Source organism: Sceloporus occidentalis, unplaced genomic scaffold (assembly GCF_023333645.1).
Source record: "Sceloporus occidentalis isolate IW3139 unplaced genomic scaffold, rSceOcc1.0.p SCAF_2, whole genome shotgun sequence".
NCBI classification, from domain to species: Eukaryota; Metazoa; Chordata; class Lepidosauria; order Squamata; family Phrynosomatidae; genus Sceloporus; species Sceloporus occidentalis.
The window spans coordinates 272,699,549-272,716,499 of NW_028316982.1; the positions used below are offsets into that span (position 1 = coordinate 272,699,549).

Genomic DNA, 16,951 nt, shown 5'->3' on the forward strand with positions numbered 1-16,951 from the left:
GTGGGCAAGTATCCTCCAGTGTTGCCCTATGGTAATAGCAATAGCATTTACATTTCTATACTGCTTGATAGTGAACTCAGCACTCCCTAAGTGTTAAGCAATTGCCCCCAACAAGCTGGGCTCATTTTACCGACCTACAAAAGGATGCAAGGCAGAGTCAACCTTGGAGCCCTGCCTGGGATCGAACTCACAACGTTGTGGCTGCAGGACCAGCATTTAACCATAGCACCACCAGGGCTCCAAGGCATCAGGTCATTCTGACTTTGTGGCACACCTGCATCTCACCCGACTCATCCTTGCCATACCGAAGGGGCATTCAGTCCAGCCAAACCGGGCGGTTCTCACATTGCACTTCATTAGCCCACCCACACCTCCAAGAACCCCCACCCACCCGTTTGGCTGGACTGAAGACGTTGGATGCTTCCAGGATGGGGCACCCCAAAGACCCCCTCCTTCAGGAATTGGGGTCTCCACATCTCAAGCCCGGCCTGAGGAGCTGCGTGGCTTGGAGAAGGAGGGCATCATGGTCCAGGACCCCTGATGAAATTAACTGTGGTCTCTTCGTTTGACCATAGATATTGTTGGGCAGAAACTCTAGGGCAACAAGGGAGAGGAGAGGGGCAAAGCAGGACCCCCAGTGACTGGCCTGGTTTTTTTTTTGTGGGGGGAAAAGACTCTATCAGGGGGCATTTGTGAGGTCAAGAGAGGAAGAATGGTCTCTATGCTCTGGCCAGTTGACAGGATCAGCACTAGACAGAAATCCCCCACCGTCTAGAAGAATTGCCCCCCCCCAACCTGTGCGGCAGTTCTGGTCTATGTGACTCCCTTGCACAACTGATAAAGCCCTCTCAGCCACCCCCTATGGTGGCCTGAGACCCCCTCTGCCCTTCCAGAACCAGTGGAGCCACTGCTTGCCCACCCCCAGCCAGCAAGGCAGAGTCTGTACAAACACGGTGTGGTTTATTAAGGCATTATTACTTCAAAAAAAGTTGGCACTTGGGATAGCGGCCTGTCGGAAGGACCGCTGGGCGATAGGATACAAATGCCCCCCCCAGGGAGAGCAGGCTACAATAAATAAATGGGGTAGACAGTTTGGTATGGAGGTGGCGTGAGGCAGCATGGAGTGCACATGAGAAAAAGGTGGGGGTCTGGGGTGGTCAAGGGAGCGTCCACACCTTGGAGAGAGAAGAGGATCCAGCAGCCCACCTGTTGCTGAGAGGATCCTGGCACCCTGTGGGTCTCTCCCTGGGTGGCACTGGGACCCAGATGGGCAGGACAGACCCCTGCTTTTTTTCAAAGAAGCCCTGTGAGGAAGAGGGTAGGCACCTGGCCTCCTACCACTCTGGCCCAAAGCCCCAGGTGGTGGGACTGAGGGAGGTAGTCAGCTGGCCTTGGCATAGGCAAATGTTGCAAAGCTCTTCCCTAAACTCCCAAAGGCTGGCAGACTCCTGTACCCTCCATGGCATCTGGCAGAGGGCAAAAAGAGGTAGCATTGTTGGACTTGTCCAAGGCCTCAGCTGCCCATTGGAAGGGCTTCTCTGCCTTGGCACAGCCTGATGACAGCAAATCCACCACAACACTGTTTCTCTCTCTCACACCCACATGCATACAACCTTTGGTTTCCAGGTCCTTCGACTGAACATGGAAGCCCTGGAAGTCTTGTTGGAGTGAGATGGGACGTTGCACAGCTGCAACCTTCTCCCTGACAAGCTTGTTCTCCACCTGCAGGGTGTTCCCTTTGGCTGCAGCTGAAGTGACCAACCTTGCCAGACCATCAAAATACCTCCGCTTTCCCCTATTTAATGGGGGGAGGGGAATCAGCAGAGGGGGAGGGAATAGGTTTTATTATTGCTGTAGCTAGTACCATTAACCCCCCCCCACCCACCCACATACAGACACACAAGAGCAGACTGCTCAGGATGGTTAGGTGTGGTATGAGCAGCCCCAACTCTGCAGAGTCAGGGAGGACAGGCATTGTGGCAGCATTCACACCCAGTGCCAAGCATGCCAGGGTGCTATGCTTTCCCAGGCACATCAGGCTAAGTGATACTAGAGTGAGCAGGCAAAGTAATGATGCCCTTCTTTCTGGGCGTTTGTGGGAAGCCAGCCCCCTCTGTGCCCTCTTTGCTGGTTTAATCAATGCCAGGCAGGGACTTCCCTGGCAAAGGGACATAATGAATTCCAGATGCTGGCCTTATAGTGCCCTCCAGGCTTGCCCAAAGCAGAAAGCAGCCTCTCCTGCCCTGGCCCACTGGTGCCATGGGACACAGCCAGGACTGGCTGCTATGCGGCTACTGTGTGCTGGTGGGGGGCATTCCCTCCTTGGGCAGCAGAAAGTTTGAGTAGGCTTGCCATCTGTCCTGGAAAACCAAGAAGATAGCAGATTGAAGGGTTTGAAAAATGTCCCTGCCAGCTGCACTACAAATGCCAGAATGTAAACTGATGGCAATATATAAATAAACAGCAACTGAAATATGTGGAACCTTGATGTATCTGCTGGGGTTTGGTTCCAGGACCCCCCTGGATTCCAAATTCCATGGGTCCTGAAGTCCCATCATATAGACTTGCATAGTAAAATGGTGTCCCTTCTATGAAATAGCAAAACCAAAGTTTGCTTTTTGGAATTTGTAAGTTTTGGAATATTTTGAAGCCATGGATGAATGTTGAATACATGGATATTGGGGGCTGACTGTATGCAGTGTTAAATATCACTATGTGGTGTGGGGGGCGGCTTTTGTAAGGTGGGGTGGATGGGATGATAAGTTGCCCCAATCCTGTCTTGCACACTTTTGTCCCAGTCTTGTGGAAGAGAATGATACCAATCCTATGTTTGAGGAGGGGGCTAGAATGGGGCGGAGTGGGCTCTTGTGTACAGTGAGAGACCACCACCCTCTGTGCTTGTGTGGGTGTGGGGTGTGTGGGGAGGAACAGTACTGAAAATATCATGTGCCGTAAAAAGTGTCCATATATTGCGGGGGAGAGGGTAGCTGTGATTCCCTGCAAGAGTCCCTTTGCCCTTACACAGCTGGTGCCAAGCATGGCCAGTCTCTCCCTCTTGTCCCCATTTCAGTCCAAAGAACTGCCTCAAGGAAAATGCAGCAGAGTCCCAACTCATCTCTTACAGAATCCCCTGCACTGAGGCAGCAGATGGCGCGTGGCCCTGGAAGTGACCCCTGGCAGCAGGATGGGGAAGAGGTCCCAGACTCAAGCCAACAGGGTCTTCTTGTGGTCCAAAGCCAATAGTGGGCTCCGCAAGATGCAGGGGTGGCATGCACCGGGTGGTCTGTCCTGCTCCATAGAAGGAGGACAAGGAGTCTGGTGGGGCCCAGCTAAATGCGGAGCTCAGCCTCTTCAGTGGCCTCGGTGCTGATGGCAGAGGCAGAGGGGCCCTGGGAAACCCCGAATGGTGAGACCACGGGGGAGCGGGCTGCCAGAGGGGAGAGGGAGGGCGAGAAGCTGGGGGACATGGCAGCTGAGGAAAGGGAGCCCTCGTGGCTGATAGGTGAGCGGCGCAGCGTAGAGAGCTGTGGGAAGGCGCGCCCAATGGCTGGCTTGGGGGGCACCGACTTGGCCCCAGGGTGTGCCACTGAGGTGATGAGAGGCGGGGGGTCGATGCGGGGTTTGGGCTTGGCTGGAAAAGGTTTCCGCAAGGAGCTTTCGTCCTTCAGGCGGGCGATCTCCGTGAAGACGCTGGCCAGTGGTTGGAACTGTGGGCACCAGTTGAGGAGATAGTCCCAGTTGTAGCTGCCGCGCAGCTCCTCATCACTGGCCACAATGGCTGTCAGGGAGCCATCCACACAAGGCTTCCCGTCTTCAGGGAAGGCATAGTCCTTGGCCGCCGCAACAGAGACGCTGAGCCCACAGCCGCCGGTGCCCAAGTAGGGTCCTACGCCACCAGCACCAGCCCTCTCATCCCGGTAGAGCTGTGGGGGCTGGCCAGGCAACAGGAGGCTGGGCCCCTTCCGGCTCTTGAACCAGTGGCCGGCATCCAAGGTGGCGGGCTCACAGGAGACATCTGAGAGGCGGTCGGCATCTGTCTGGATGCCGGAGTCAGGCCCACGGGCGGCCAGGTGTTCCTGCAGGGAGGAGGTGACGCTGGACATCCGGGGGCACTCATTGATCATCCGGATCTCGTCATCCTCTGCTGCCTCTGCTGATCCCCTCCCGCTTGAATGCGAGGGGTCCAGTGAGCCCCCACGGGTGGCGTAGGGACTTGTTGTATCTGTGCCATAGCCGGGCAGTGCCTCGTGGTAGAGACAGTCCCCCCCTGGCAGCACCGGCTCACCGTGACCCAACTTCTGCAAAGAGCTACTCTGCACATGGGCTGGATCCACTGCTTCCTTGTGGCCACCGCGGCCCTGCCGAGAACGGATGAGGACCAGCACAATGGCCACTGCAGCCAGTACCACCACCACCCCCAGCGAGGCTGCCACAGCCACCACTAGCATCAAGTTGAAGTCGGTCGCCAGGCCAAAAGAGGTGTGTGTGACGTCAACAGAGACTTGGGCAGAAGCTGAGCGTGAGGCAGGCAGGGGTCCATGTGCCCGGACCTCCAACACCAGCTCCCGCGGGTCCCGCTTGGGGGATCCACTGGAGGGTACCTGGCTGTCCATGCGCAGGTAGATGGTGCCACTGGTCCGGTTGAGCCCAAAGAAGGGAGAAGGTTTGGTCAGGGTATAGAGCACCACACCATCCGGACCCTCATCCTCATCAGTGGCCATCACCCGCCCAATGCTCTGCCCCCTGCGCGCTCCTTCTGGGACCTCAAAGCTGAAAGTGGGGTGGAGGAAGACTGGGTCGTACTCATCGTCTCCGGTCACCAGGACACGCACGGTGGCTGTGGCTGAGGCATTACCTGCGTCGGTGGCCTGCACCAGCAGCTCAACTGCCTTGGTGCGCTCGTAGTCAAAAGGAAGGCGAGAGCTCAGCTCCCCCGAGGTGCTGTTGAGGGCAAAGGCCTGCCAGCCCTGAGTTGGAAGGAGGGCATAACGCAGTGCCCCAAAAGCCCCTACGTCCGCATCCACAGCACGCACTCTGGTGACCAGGCTCCCAGAGGGCAGGTTCTCCCTCAGGCTGGCACTCAGGATCTCCAGTGGGAAGTAGGGCAGGTTGTCGTTCACATCTTTCACCTCAACAGTGACTGAAGCCAGAGCAAAGTGCCCGCTTGCCCCATCTGAGGCCTGGACCACCAGAGTGTGCTGGTTTTGGATCTCACAATCCAGGGCCTCGGTGAGGCGGAGTGCCCCCGTTGATGGATGGAGCTGAAAGAGCCCCCCAGGGTCGCCAGAGCTGACGCTGTAGCGCACTTGACCATGTGGGCCAGAGTCTGGGTCGTGGGCAGCCACACGAAGCAGCTCTGTGCCTGGTGCAGCACTCTCACTCACCGCAGTGTGGTAGACAGCACGCCCAAAGGCCGGTGGGTTGTCATTGACATCCAGCACGCCAAGGAGGACGGGCACCAGGGTGCTGCGCTGCGGCACTCCTCGGTCAGATGCAGCTACTGTCAGATTGTAAAGGGCCACGGCCTCAAAGTCAAGGGGCTCGACTAGGACAAGAGCACCAGTCCCTCCAGCTTGGCCCTCCAGCTGGAAGGCATGGCCACTGTTCCCACTGACAATGGTGTAGTCCAGGGCGGCATTGTCACGAGCAATGTCTGCATCCGTGGCCTCCAGTGTGAGAAGGGTGGTGCCGGGGCGCAGGTCCTCTGACACACTGGCGTTGTAGTGCGGCTTCAGGAACTGTGGCCCATGGTCGTTCAGGTCCAGCACTTGGATCTGCACAGTGACCCAGGCGGAGAGGCTGGGCAGGCCCCCATCCCGAGCCTCAACGTGGATGTCTAGCATGGGCTGCCGTGGCTCCAGCCGCAGGGGCTGGGTAGTGAACAGGGTGCCTGCAGGGAGGGAGTAAGAGCAGCAAGACATGAGGAAGGGCTTGTGTGTGTGTGTGTGTGTGTGCTTATCATCAGGAGTGCCACTGTGGCCTGCATGTATGCAGGAGCAAAACACAATTGAGCTACCATCGTGTTAGGGACACATGCATGCCTATCTTTTCCTTATGCATGCACTTATCCTTTCCTTGGCACAGTGGGGGTAGTATTCCCTCCCTCTCCAGCACTTGAAATCCATGCACCTTACTGAGCAGCCACTGAAGCCCTCTCAGCCCCAAAACTAGCCATTACCTGCCTCATGGGGAGCAGGCAGGATTGCACGAGTGTCTCTCCAGGTTCAAGTGCAAAATTATGACCTCCACTCTCTTATCTGCCATTGTGCTCTGGAGGTCTCAATGCTACTTGCTGTAGTGATCATTTCACATCTGGGGGGGGGGGGGGGCTGAGTAAGTGCTTCAGTGATGCTGCCCACTCCCCACAAAGCAGGGAAGGACTGGGTGGGAGATGTCAGAGGCTGCCCAGGAAATTGGGGGAGTGGGGTGGCATTTGGCACAACTGGGCACAAGTCTGTACGCAAGCCTTCTATGCTGTCTATGCAGTGCTAGGACTGTTCAGTAGCCTGATAGGATGGGGCAGGGGGGTGGGGGGGGAGCAGGGACCAGGCTAGAACTCCCTCAGAAGTATTTATCCTTCCCTGCCACCACTCTCCTTACTGTTCCCTGCCCTCTGCTTTTGTACCATTGTTGCTGTGGATGGCAAAAATACGGCTTGGCTTGGCCAGTTGATAAGTGATTTCCCCGTTGGAACCAGAGTCAAGATCTGTGGCGCTGAGCGTCAGGATGGCACTACCCACTGGGGTGTGTTCTGGCAGTAGTACCTGGTGGATATAGAACATAACACATTATTCCCTGAAGGTCAGTTTCCATCAGTTACAGAGTGCCAGGAGGGGTAATCCTCTTGGCACTGGGGTGGGGATGCCTAACCCCCAAGGCCACTCCATGCCCTAACCCCCCATGCTTCTCTTCAAAGTCCCTTGGCTGACCGACCACCTTCACTCCAAGCAGATCCCAGTCTACCTTCTGCCCCTGAGCCACCCCTGGGAGAGAAGAAACACAGGAACAGCCCCACCAACCCATGGGCAGCCAACATGTTGGCATCTGGAGGGATGGTGCAACACCTGTGAGGGTCTGGTACCTGGTACAGAGCCTGGGCAAAGGTGGGGGCGTTGTCATTCACGTCCTCCACCACTACAGTAACGTTGGCCTCAGTCTCATGCTGGGAGTCAGAGGTGCGGACGGTCAATGTGTAGTGGCTGCGCTGCTCATAGTCCAGCGGGGCCATCAGGGTGATCCGCCCACCAAAGTGGAGGATGCCGAATGTCCCGATGACGCTGCTCTCCAGCAAGAGGATGTAAGAAAGCTGCGGTCCACAGTCCACGTCATTCCCCGTCACCATGGTGATTTCGGTGCCCAGCAGGGCATCTGATAGGAAGAAGTGTGCAGGAGTGGGGGGACACTTAGGGGTCCACCCAGTCTGAGGCCATGCAAGGAGAAGGGGGGAATCTATGGCCTGCCCTCAGAGCCCTTCCTTCATGGCTTCCAGGGAAGAAGATGAGGGTGCCACTGGCATGCCAAGGGAATTTTGGCTCACATGCCTTCCAGAGGATGTTATTGTGGTGCCCAGACTTGGGCGCTGTGGGCTCAGGAGGAAGAGCATGCTGGGAGCCTCAAAGCAGGAGACTCAGGATTCCTCTCCATGGCATTTTCTAGGGCCATCCGACCCCTGACTCTGATGAAAGCGATGGGTTTGTGGACAAATAGAGGCTGAGGGACCATATCATCTGCCCAAGGAGGCCTACGGCCACACCATCCCACTGCGATCAAACAGGGTCTCATTCTGTGGCTCTAGCCTGGGAAATATTCAGGAGCCCTTCTTCTCACCCCACCCCACCCCACATCACCTACTCACTCTCTGGCACCCGGACCTCCCAAGGCGCAGGGATGGTGGGACTGTTGTCGTTGATGTCCATCACTACCACCGTCAGCGTGGCTGAACCCACAAGGGGAGGGTTTCCTCTGTCTGTCGCAGTCAGCACCAGCCTGTTAAGGGCACAGAGTGATGGTGGTAGGGGCCTGAGTGAGGTGCTCTGGCCTTGGGGAAGGTCTCATGCCCCCTATAGATCTACCTTGGAAGTGGAGTGTGGGGCAAAGCAGGGTGAGGTGGGAAGTGAGGTGTCTCCCTTCTCCCCCCAAGCCCTTCACATGTTCTGGACAGCCTTTTTTAGAATGACCCCCCCCCCCCCCCCCCAAGCCACAACTATGTTCATCATCAGAGGAGCTTTCGCCAGAGGAACAACATCCAAAGGGAGAGGCACAATGGCTTGAAGGGTTCAGACCCCTCTCTGCTGCTCTGTGGGCTTGCAAGAGCAGAGAAAGAGGCGAGAAGGCTGGCTCACCGGGTTTGGGCCCAAATCTCCCTGTCCAGAATGGCTGCCGTTGTGATCGTCCCAGTATGGGCATGGATGTGGTAAAGCCCATTCATGGGCAGCGTCTGGTTGATTGTGTAAGTCACTTGGCCATTGAGGCCCTGGTCCAAGTCGTCCGCCATGACCTGCAAAGTGAGGCAGTGAGAGCGCTAGGACCAGCAGAAGATCCTAGGCCCTCTTCCTTCAGCTGACATGGGAGCTCCCCTGAACACACAGCCCAACTCTTGCCCCAGGAGGCACCCTCTGGGCTCAACATCCTTTTTAACGGTGGTGTCCAGACCTGGAATACTGTGTCAAGCTCTGGGAACCAAAATTCAAGAAGGATGTTGAGAAGCTGGAGCATGTCCAGAGGAGGGCGACCAAAATGGTGGAAGGTCTGGAAACCATCAAGCCCTATGAGGAGAGACTTAGGGAGCTGGGTATGTTTAGCCCGGAGAAGAGAAGGTTAGAAGGAGACATGATAGCCATTTTTAAATATCTGAAGGGATGTCACATTGAGGAGGGAGCAAGCTTGTTTTCTGCTACTCCAGAGAATAGGACATAGAACAATGGATTCAAACTACAGGAAAAGAAATTCGACCAAAATATTAGGAAGACATTCCTAATGATGCAAGAGCTGTTTGACAGTGGAAAGCTCTGCCTCGGAGGGTGGTGGAATCTCCTCCTTTGGAGGTTTTTAAACAGAAGCTGGATGGCCATCTGTCACAGGGAGGGCTTGGATTGTGTCTTCCTTCATGTCAGAATTGGGATGGACTGGGTGGCCCTTGAGGTCTCTTCCAACTTTGTTACCCAGCGCTGGGGCAGATCCCAAACTGCTCAAGTGGGCTTTTTAGGGGCCTCCTGCTCAACCTGGGGGGACTTACCTGGATGACTGGTGAGTCATAGCCCTGTGCCTCCCGGATGAAAGCAACATAATTCTGCAGCTGGAAGCGGGGAGCATTGTCGTTGGCATCTTGCAGGTTGACATTCACAGCCATGAAGCCAAAGGAGGAGGGAGACTCGGCTTGCAGCACCAGGCGCAGTCGAGGGCCTTGCTCAAAGTCCAGGCTGCCAGAACTGTGCACAGACACCAGACCTGGGGGGAAGCAGGGAAAAGTCACCACCGCCTGTTTCCCTGTATGGATGCTGGGGACTGTAGAAAAGGAATGCACAGTTCTTCTTCTCCCACCCGTGTCTTCCTTCCCTTCTGACCTGAACTGTTGCATTGTCCCTTAACATCATGTTCTCCTACCCATCTTGGCATCAGCCACGTGGACTGTGGATACCCTGGAAGACAGACTGGGTGCAGAGTGGTCAAAATGGGGTGCATTTTATTACTCATGATAGGTATGGAAGAGCAAATGTGGCGTAGTGGCATGACTGTTGGTCTACAACTCTGGGGGGCCAGGGTTCAAATATTATTGCTTTGCCATAAGATGTATTTGCATTAAGTTCAAATATTATTGCATTGCCATAAGCTGTATTTGCATTAAGTTTGCATGAGCAGGTGGGTTTCTCTCTCTCAACAATTGTTATTGGGAAAAATTAAATGGAACCTCCCTGGCAAGGCCAGTCTACTCTTGAATAACATCAGATGCTGGAGGCTGGGTAGCCTCTTTGGCTGCCAGCTCCTGTCTGTGAAGAAAAGCCATATGTGGCTTACAGCTTCAAGACCGGTGGCCCACCCAGGGCAACTCCATCTCCTCTGGACAGCAGTAGCCCTCATTGGACTCCCACCATGAAAGGAATCCCCCAACTTGGCTCTCTATATGCAAGGCAGCCAGCCAGCAAGGCATTATTTATAGACCCACAATATAGGCTATAACAAAATAAACATAGCTATGTTTCTAAAATAAAATTACCACATAAACCAACAATTCAAGACCCAAACACAGCAAGCAGATAGAAAGCAGAGGTGGTAGCAGATGAAGCAACTGGACTTTTAAAAACCTGCCAAGATGACAAGCCTCCCTTGGGGGCCTGGAGCCTTCAGTGTGAGGCTGCATGTGGCCCCCTAGGGTCAAAAAAGTGTCCTCAATCAGCCTCCAAGTCCTCAGCGGGGACATTTTCATTAAATAAGTGGTGAAACATGGTAAAAATGTCCCCATGAACCTACAGAATGTTTGAGGGTAACTATTAAAAAACCCCTTTTTGCACAGAGTGCTGTGAGGTATGTTCTCCAAAGTTGCCCACCCATTTTAGTGGCTCCTGTGGAGAGACCTCCACTGGGCACCTGTGTCTTGGCACAGTGGGCATGGGTGTCCCCCCCACCTCAGAACATGAATCACCCTACATTTATGTGCTGGTGTTTGGTGGCCCTTACAAGGTAGGCCACCAATTTATTTATACAGTGCGCCCTTGCCTTATGCAGTGGATCTGTTCTGGACATGTATGCATGTACACGCGCGCCATTGCCACTTCCATTGCACAGCTTTCAGCATAAGCTAAAAGCCACATATAGTGCGCCTGCATATGACGCGGGTGCACTATATAAATAATTAAATTGTGGCTGCTCTCAACAGCTCAGCTGGCACACAGCCTCCAGGAGGCATATCAACTGGCTCGCACATTGCAGCTGCCCTTTCCCCAAACAGTGGACCACTGGCACCCAGCACTATTTGCTCTCCTTGCTGGGCACTGCCACTCCAGTACCTGAGCTTGGCTGGATGTGGAAGGAACCCTTTTCATTCCCACTGATGATGCTGTAGGTGATGTGGCCGGAGGAGCCTGCAGTGTGCTTAGCCGTGACATCCACCACGGTGGTGCCTGGAGGGAGGAAGAACATCAGAAGGATCTTTACTGGGAGGGGAGGCCGTTTGTTCTCCCGTTGCAACAGTGCATTTGCAAAAATGCTATTCAATCAGGATTGCTTTCTTTTCCCTAGCACCATCTGAACCATTCCAGGATTATAGTGTCCGTTTGCATTAAAACCTTAGTGTGCAAAACACACTTCCCATGACAATATTTACACCTTTTCCTAGTTTGGTGCACAGACACATACACAGATGCTCCCCCCCAATGTATAAATATAAAATATAAATACACATGAAAACAATCCTATGTTTTAAAAGGCCTATTTGTCCTTCTGCAGAAGGGGTTCCTGGTCAGACTTCCAATTAACTCAGTGATTCCCAGACTCTGGTCCTCCAGGTGTTTTGGACTACGGATCCCAGAAGCCTCTGCCATCTTGTCCAATGGTCCAGGATTCTGGGAGCTAAAGTCCAAGTCAATTGGAAGACCAGAATCTGGGCATCACTGACTTAACTGCTAAACACTGATGGGGGAAGCCACTCCTCATGGGTTTCAGACCATTCACCATTTTGGAGGGTGACCAAATTGGTGAAAGGTCTGAAAACCACCAAGCCCTTTCAGGAGAGACTTAGGGAGCTCGGAATGTGTAGCCAGGAGAAGATAATGTTAAAAGGCAATACGATAGCCCTGTTTAACTATTTGAAAAGGTGTCATATTGAGGATGGAGCAAGCTTGTTTTCTGCTGCTCCAGAGAATAGGATCTGGAGCAATGGATTCAAACTAAAGGAAAAGAGATTCCATCTCAACATTAGGAAGAACTTCCTGAGGCTAAGAGCTGTTCCAAGGTGGAAGATGCTGTTGCCTCAGAACGTAAAGGGAATTCCGCCTATGCTCAAGCCCCATTTAAATGAATGGGGCTTGTGCACACAGAGGAGCAGTGGCGTGGTAGTGCAGTGGCGCATGCACAAGCCCCACGGGCGCACATACCATTACCCCTTATACGGCCCATCTCCTCTTTTCCCAGCGCGGTTTTCAGCGTATGCTGAAAGCCACGTAAGGTGTGCCCACGTATGACGCAGGCGCACTGTAGTTTGAATCCATTGCTCTGGGTGTTCTTCTCTGGACAGCAGGAAAGGAGCTTCCTCCATCCTCAGTATGACACCCCTTCAGATATTTAAACATGACTCTTGAGCATCCTCTTAACCTTCTTTTCTCCATGCTAAATATACCTGGCTCCCTATGTCTCTCCTCAGAGGGCATGGTTTCCAGACCCTACACACCATTTTCGGTGATGGATGTCTTAGCTGGGAACCACCACCTGCTGGTCCTGCGGCTTTTTGGCTGCAAAGATTCATCTGACCCTGACCATGCTTTTAGCAAATACCTGGAGCAGCATCTTCAGGCAATGCTACCTCACTGGTGCTGCGTGGAAAGCGCACTCCTCGGTAGCTCTCGCCTTGCAGGTGGATCACGACCACGCCTGTGGAGGAGAGGGGTGGCTCTCCCAAGTCGCTGGCCAGCACAAACAAGGTCCGCTGCCGCTGGTTGAGGACATCAAGAGGCTGCAGTGGCTGGATGGCCCCTGTGTAGGTGTTGATGGAAAAGTTCAGAGTGGGGGTGGCGAAACGGTAGAGAATGGAGGCGTTGGCCCCTGCGTCATGGTCCTCGGCCCGCAGGGTGGCCACCACTTGCCAGGGCGGCGTGTCACGAGGCAGCGTAAGAACCAGTGGACTGAGTGGGAAGGTGGGGACATGGTCATTGACATCCTGGACAGTGATGGTGATACGCACTGTGGTGCTTTGGGGGCCCAGTGGGGAGGAGTCCACAGCCAACGCCAGGAAGCTATAAGTGTCCCTCCGCTCCCGATCCAGCCGCTGTGTGCTGGTCAGGCGGCCTGTCTGCGGCTCTACCTGAAAAGTGCCCAGGGATCCATTAGCCAGGAAGTAGGAAATGAGGCCATTGGGGCCTTTGTCAGGATCTGTGGCTTCCAGTTGCAGCACCAGGGCACCCACAGGCAAGTCTTCAGGCACCTCACTAGCATAAGCCTTCTGCACAAAGGCAGGAGGGTTGTCATTCAGATCCAGCACCTGGACGTGGATCATCAGGCTGGCACAGCGTGCAGGGGAGCCATGGTCACAGGCACGGACCACCAGTGCATAGTTGGCTATCCGTTCCCGGTCCAGGCCTCGTGCTACAGAGAGCTTGCCCGAGATGGGATCTAGGGTGAAGTCATCCTCAGAGTCTCCAGCTGTAGGAGAAAGAGAGTGGGGAACACAAGGTGGGGTTTGTAAGAAGATGAAGATGGAGATGGATGGTGAATTTGATCTTTTTTTTTGTATTAAGGAAAATTGCTGGGCTAAAGCATGTCTCAACCCCTCCGTAGGAGGAAGTCACTATGTTCTTGTAGTAATGTTGGTATTGTATTTGTTGTTGTGGGTTTGTTTAGAGGGGGGTTAATGTTGAATGTATGTATTGTATTTTATCGGAAATGTTACGAATGTTGTATGTAGTTGTATGTGTTTTTATATATATGTATGGTAAACTTTAATAAAGATTATATATTAAAAAAAAAGTAAGAAGATGGAGAAGCATCGTGGGAACAGTGAAGGGACCCATTTAATATGCACCTTCCTCCCCCAATGCTCACCCGGCATACCCAAAAATGCCCCTCCTCTTCCCCACTTTATCACCTGCCAAATGATAAGTGAGGCGCCCGTTCTCTCCTGCATCGTGGTCTGTGGCACGCAGAGTGACGAGCTCTACATGGGCCTGGTTCTCAGGCACCTCCAAGGAGTATGTTTCTCTTGGGAAGGTCGGAGCATGGTCGTTTTCATCAGTCACCAGCACACGCACGGTCGCCTTGGACTGGCGGGGGGGTAGACCCTTGTCCTGCGCATACACTGGAAGGAGAAGAGGACTGTTACTAGGGCCAAAGAAGACTCTGGCATGTCACCGTCCTGGGCTATCCATTGTGTCAAGAGAGGTTTCGCACCAGGATGTACACAGGCTATGAAAATCAAATGTATCAGCCATTTCCCGATTGTACGAATCTAGGAAATAGCAATAGAAATAGTTCAGGTGCTCACTTCCCCTGACTCTCCAACGGTTTCCCTTCTGCCTCCCCTAGCCTTTCCAAAAACAAAATGGAGAGGTGGAGTTTAAAAGGAGATGATTGCTTTATGAAGGAAACTCTTTGCAAGTATCAGCTCTTTAAAAGTACAGTGGGTCCTTGGTATCTACTAGGGTTTGGATCAATGACCCCCCCCCCCCCCATGGATACCAGGATCTGTGGATGTTAAAGTCCCATGAAATGTAATGGCATAATTACATTTTGACTCTTTCTGAATTGGTTCCCACCATTAATCTCCTGACTCCTCCTACTAACAAATTTTCTGCGTTCTCTCCCGTTTCTTTGGATGAACTTTCTATGCTGCTGAACTCTTCCATACCCACAACCTGTTCTCTTGACCCAGTCCCTTCTCATCTTCTAATCTCCATAGCTCCTTCTTTTTTGCCCTCCCTCGGCTACATCTTTAACCTCTCTCTTTCTTCTGGCTCCTTCCCCTCGGTCTTCAAACACGCTCTAGTTTCCCCTATTCTGAAAAAACCTTCTCTCGACCCGTCTTCCCTATCTAGCTATCACCCGATTTCTCTTCTTCCTTTTCTCTCTAAGGTTCTGGAACGAGTCATCTACTCTTGCTGTCTTGAGTTTCTTGAAACCAACTCCATCTTGGACCCTTTCCAGACTGGTTTCTGCCCACGGCACTCCTCAGAGACGGCCCTCACTAAGATCTCAAATGATCTCCTGAGGGCCAAGGCGAATGGCCTTTACCCCATCCTTGTCCTCCTCGACCTGTCTGCGGCCTTCGACACTGTGGACCACTGTCTTTTAGTTGGCTTACTTTCTGACCTTGGCTTCTTGGGCTCCGTTCTCGATTGGTTTAAATATTACCTGTCAGATAGATCTTTTGCAGTGGTCTCTGTTGGAGTTCCTCAGGGTTCTGTCTTGGGTCCCCTCTTGTTCTCTCTATACACACTGTCTCTTGGTAAACTTATTGGCTCTTTTGGTTTCTCTTATCATCTGTACGCCAATGATACCCAGCTGCATCTTTCCACCCCTGACCTTTCGCCAGGGCTTGAGCAGCAAGTTTCATCTTGTCTGATAGCTGTCTCCCACTGGATGTGCCATCGGCGCTTGAAGCTCAACATGTCCAAGACGGAGCTTCTTGTCTTTCCTCCTAAGCCCACCCTTCAATATTCCTTTTCAGTCTCTGTCAACAACATCTCTATTCAGCCGGTCCAGGAAGCCTGCAGTCTTGGTTTCACTTTCGACTCCTCTCTGTCATTTATCCCTCAGATTCAGGCCACAGCCAAGGTCTGTAGATATTTCCTCTATAATATTTCCAAAATCTGTCCATATCTCTCTGCTTCTACTGCAAAGACTTTGGTCCATGCCCTAGTGGCCTCTCGACTTGACTACTGCAACCTTCTCTTGGCAGGGCTTCCTCTCTCTCACCCCCACCCATTGATTTCTGTTCAGCACTCAGCCTCTCGTATCATCTCACTCGCTCGCCGGTATGACCATGTCTCCCCTCTGTTGTCATCCCTTCACTGGCTCCCCTTTCCCTTCCGCATTCGGTACAAGCTTCTCCTGCTCACCTTTAAAGCCCTGCATGGGCTGGCCCCTCCCTGTCTCTCTGAACTTCTTTCCCCCTACATCCCCACTCGTTCCCTCCATTCTGGTGGTCAAGGTCTCCTGTCCCAGCCCAGGATTTCCACGGCCCCGTCCCGGATTCGTCCCTTCTCGCTCGCTGCCCCTCACTCCTGGAACCTCCTCCCCTTACAAGCACAACTCAACACGTCTCTAACCAGCTTCAAAGCCAAGTTAAAGACCATATTGTTTAGGGAAGCATTCCCAGGGAGTCTGTGATTGTGTCCTGGTTGTTCTGATGCTTGATCCAATGTTGGATATTTGCTGTTTTAACTTGTTTCTTACGATGTTTCTTATGATGTTTTTAATTTGTTGTTTTTACTTTTAGATTGTGCGCCATAGGCAGGTTTTTTATATACTGTTATATATTCTTGATTTTACTTGGTTTTGTACAGCGCCATGTAGATTTACGGCACTTTATAAATAAAGCTAATAATAATAATAATAATAATAATAATAATAATAATAATAATGAAATGGTATTCCTTACATAAAATGGCAAAAAATCAAGGTTTGCTTTTCAGAATTTTTATGTATGTATGTATATTCAAACCATGGATGTTTGAATCTATTAATAAAGAATCTGTGGATACAGAGGGTTGACTGTAGAATCAGAGAATCATAAAGTTGGAAAAGACCCCAAGGGCCATCCGTCTAACCCCCTGCCATACAGGAACTATAGGTAGGAGAATCCATTTATGCCAGATCCATGCAGCAGGCAGGGGTGCGAGTGGGCTCTAACTGTTTGCACTTGCATTGGGAATATGACCCACCCACACCCACCCACCCCACACACAGTACACACACACACACACACACACACACACACACTGCTCTTGGCTACCAGAGGGGAAATAGATGTCTCTGTCAGTTTGCCACTCCATGGCAGATATAGGAGGGTTAGGGAGAGAAAGTTAACCACCATAAAACTGCAATGTGACCCAAATGGAACCTCCCAGCATGCAGTTATACTTCAAGACCCCCACCCCCAAATCTGTGATGCCCCAGTTTGATGTCAGAGGCAATGTCTAAGAGCACTACGTATTAAACAAACCTGGCAGAAAATAAACAGACATGTGAGTTTGCTTGTTTTCAGCCTCTGCATTACTTTCGTTCTGTTCAGGTTGTAAAAGTGTAG

General features: G+C 52.6%; 1 protein-coding gene across 1 annotated transcript in view; it reads right to left on the bottom strand.

The window, feature by feature from the left end:
• Window positions 1-952: 952 nt before the first annotated feature.
• The window catches only part of DCHS1 (dachsous cadherin-related 1), a 46,993-nt gene continuing 30,994 nt past the window's right edge, over window positions 953-16,951 (bottom strand). The window contains exons 13-21 of the mRNA XM_089513130.1: window positions 13,793-14,002; window positions 12,487-13,350; window positions 11,004-11,117; window positions 9,236-9,447; window positions 8,343-8,497; window positions 7,856-7,986; window positions 7,082-7,368; window positions 6,626-6,764; window positions 953-5,890 (exon numbers count right to left, since the gene is read on the bottom strand). Coding sequence (XP_089369256.1) covers window positions 3,330-5,890; window positions 6,626-6,764; window positions 7,082-7,368; window positions 7,856-7,986; window positions 8,343-8,497; window positions 9,236-9,447; window positions 11,004-11,117; window positions 12,487-13,350; window positions 13,793-14,002 — 4,673 coding nt within the window. The 3' untranslated portion in view covers window positions 953-3,329. The remainder of the gene's footprint in view (window positions 5,891-6,625; window positions 6,765-7,081; window positions 7,369-7,855; window positions 7,987-8,342; window positions 8,498-9,235; window positions 9,448-11,003; window positions 11,118-12,486; window positions 13,351-13,792; window positions 14,003-16,951) is intronic.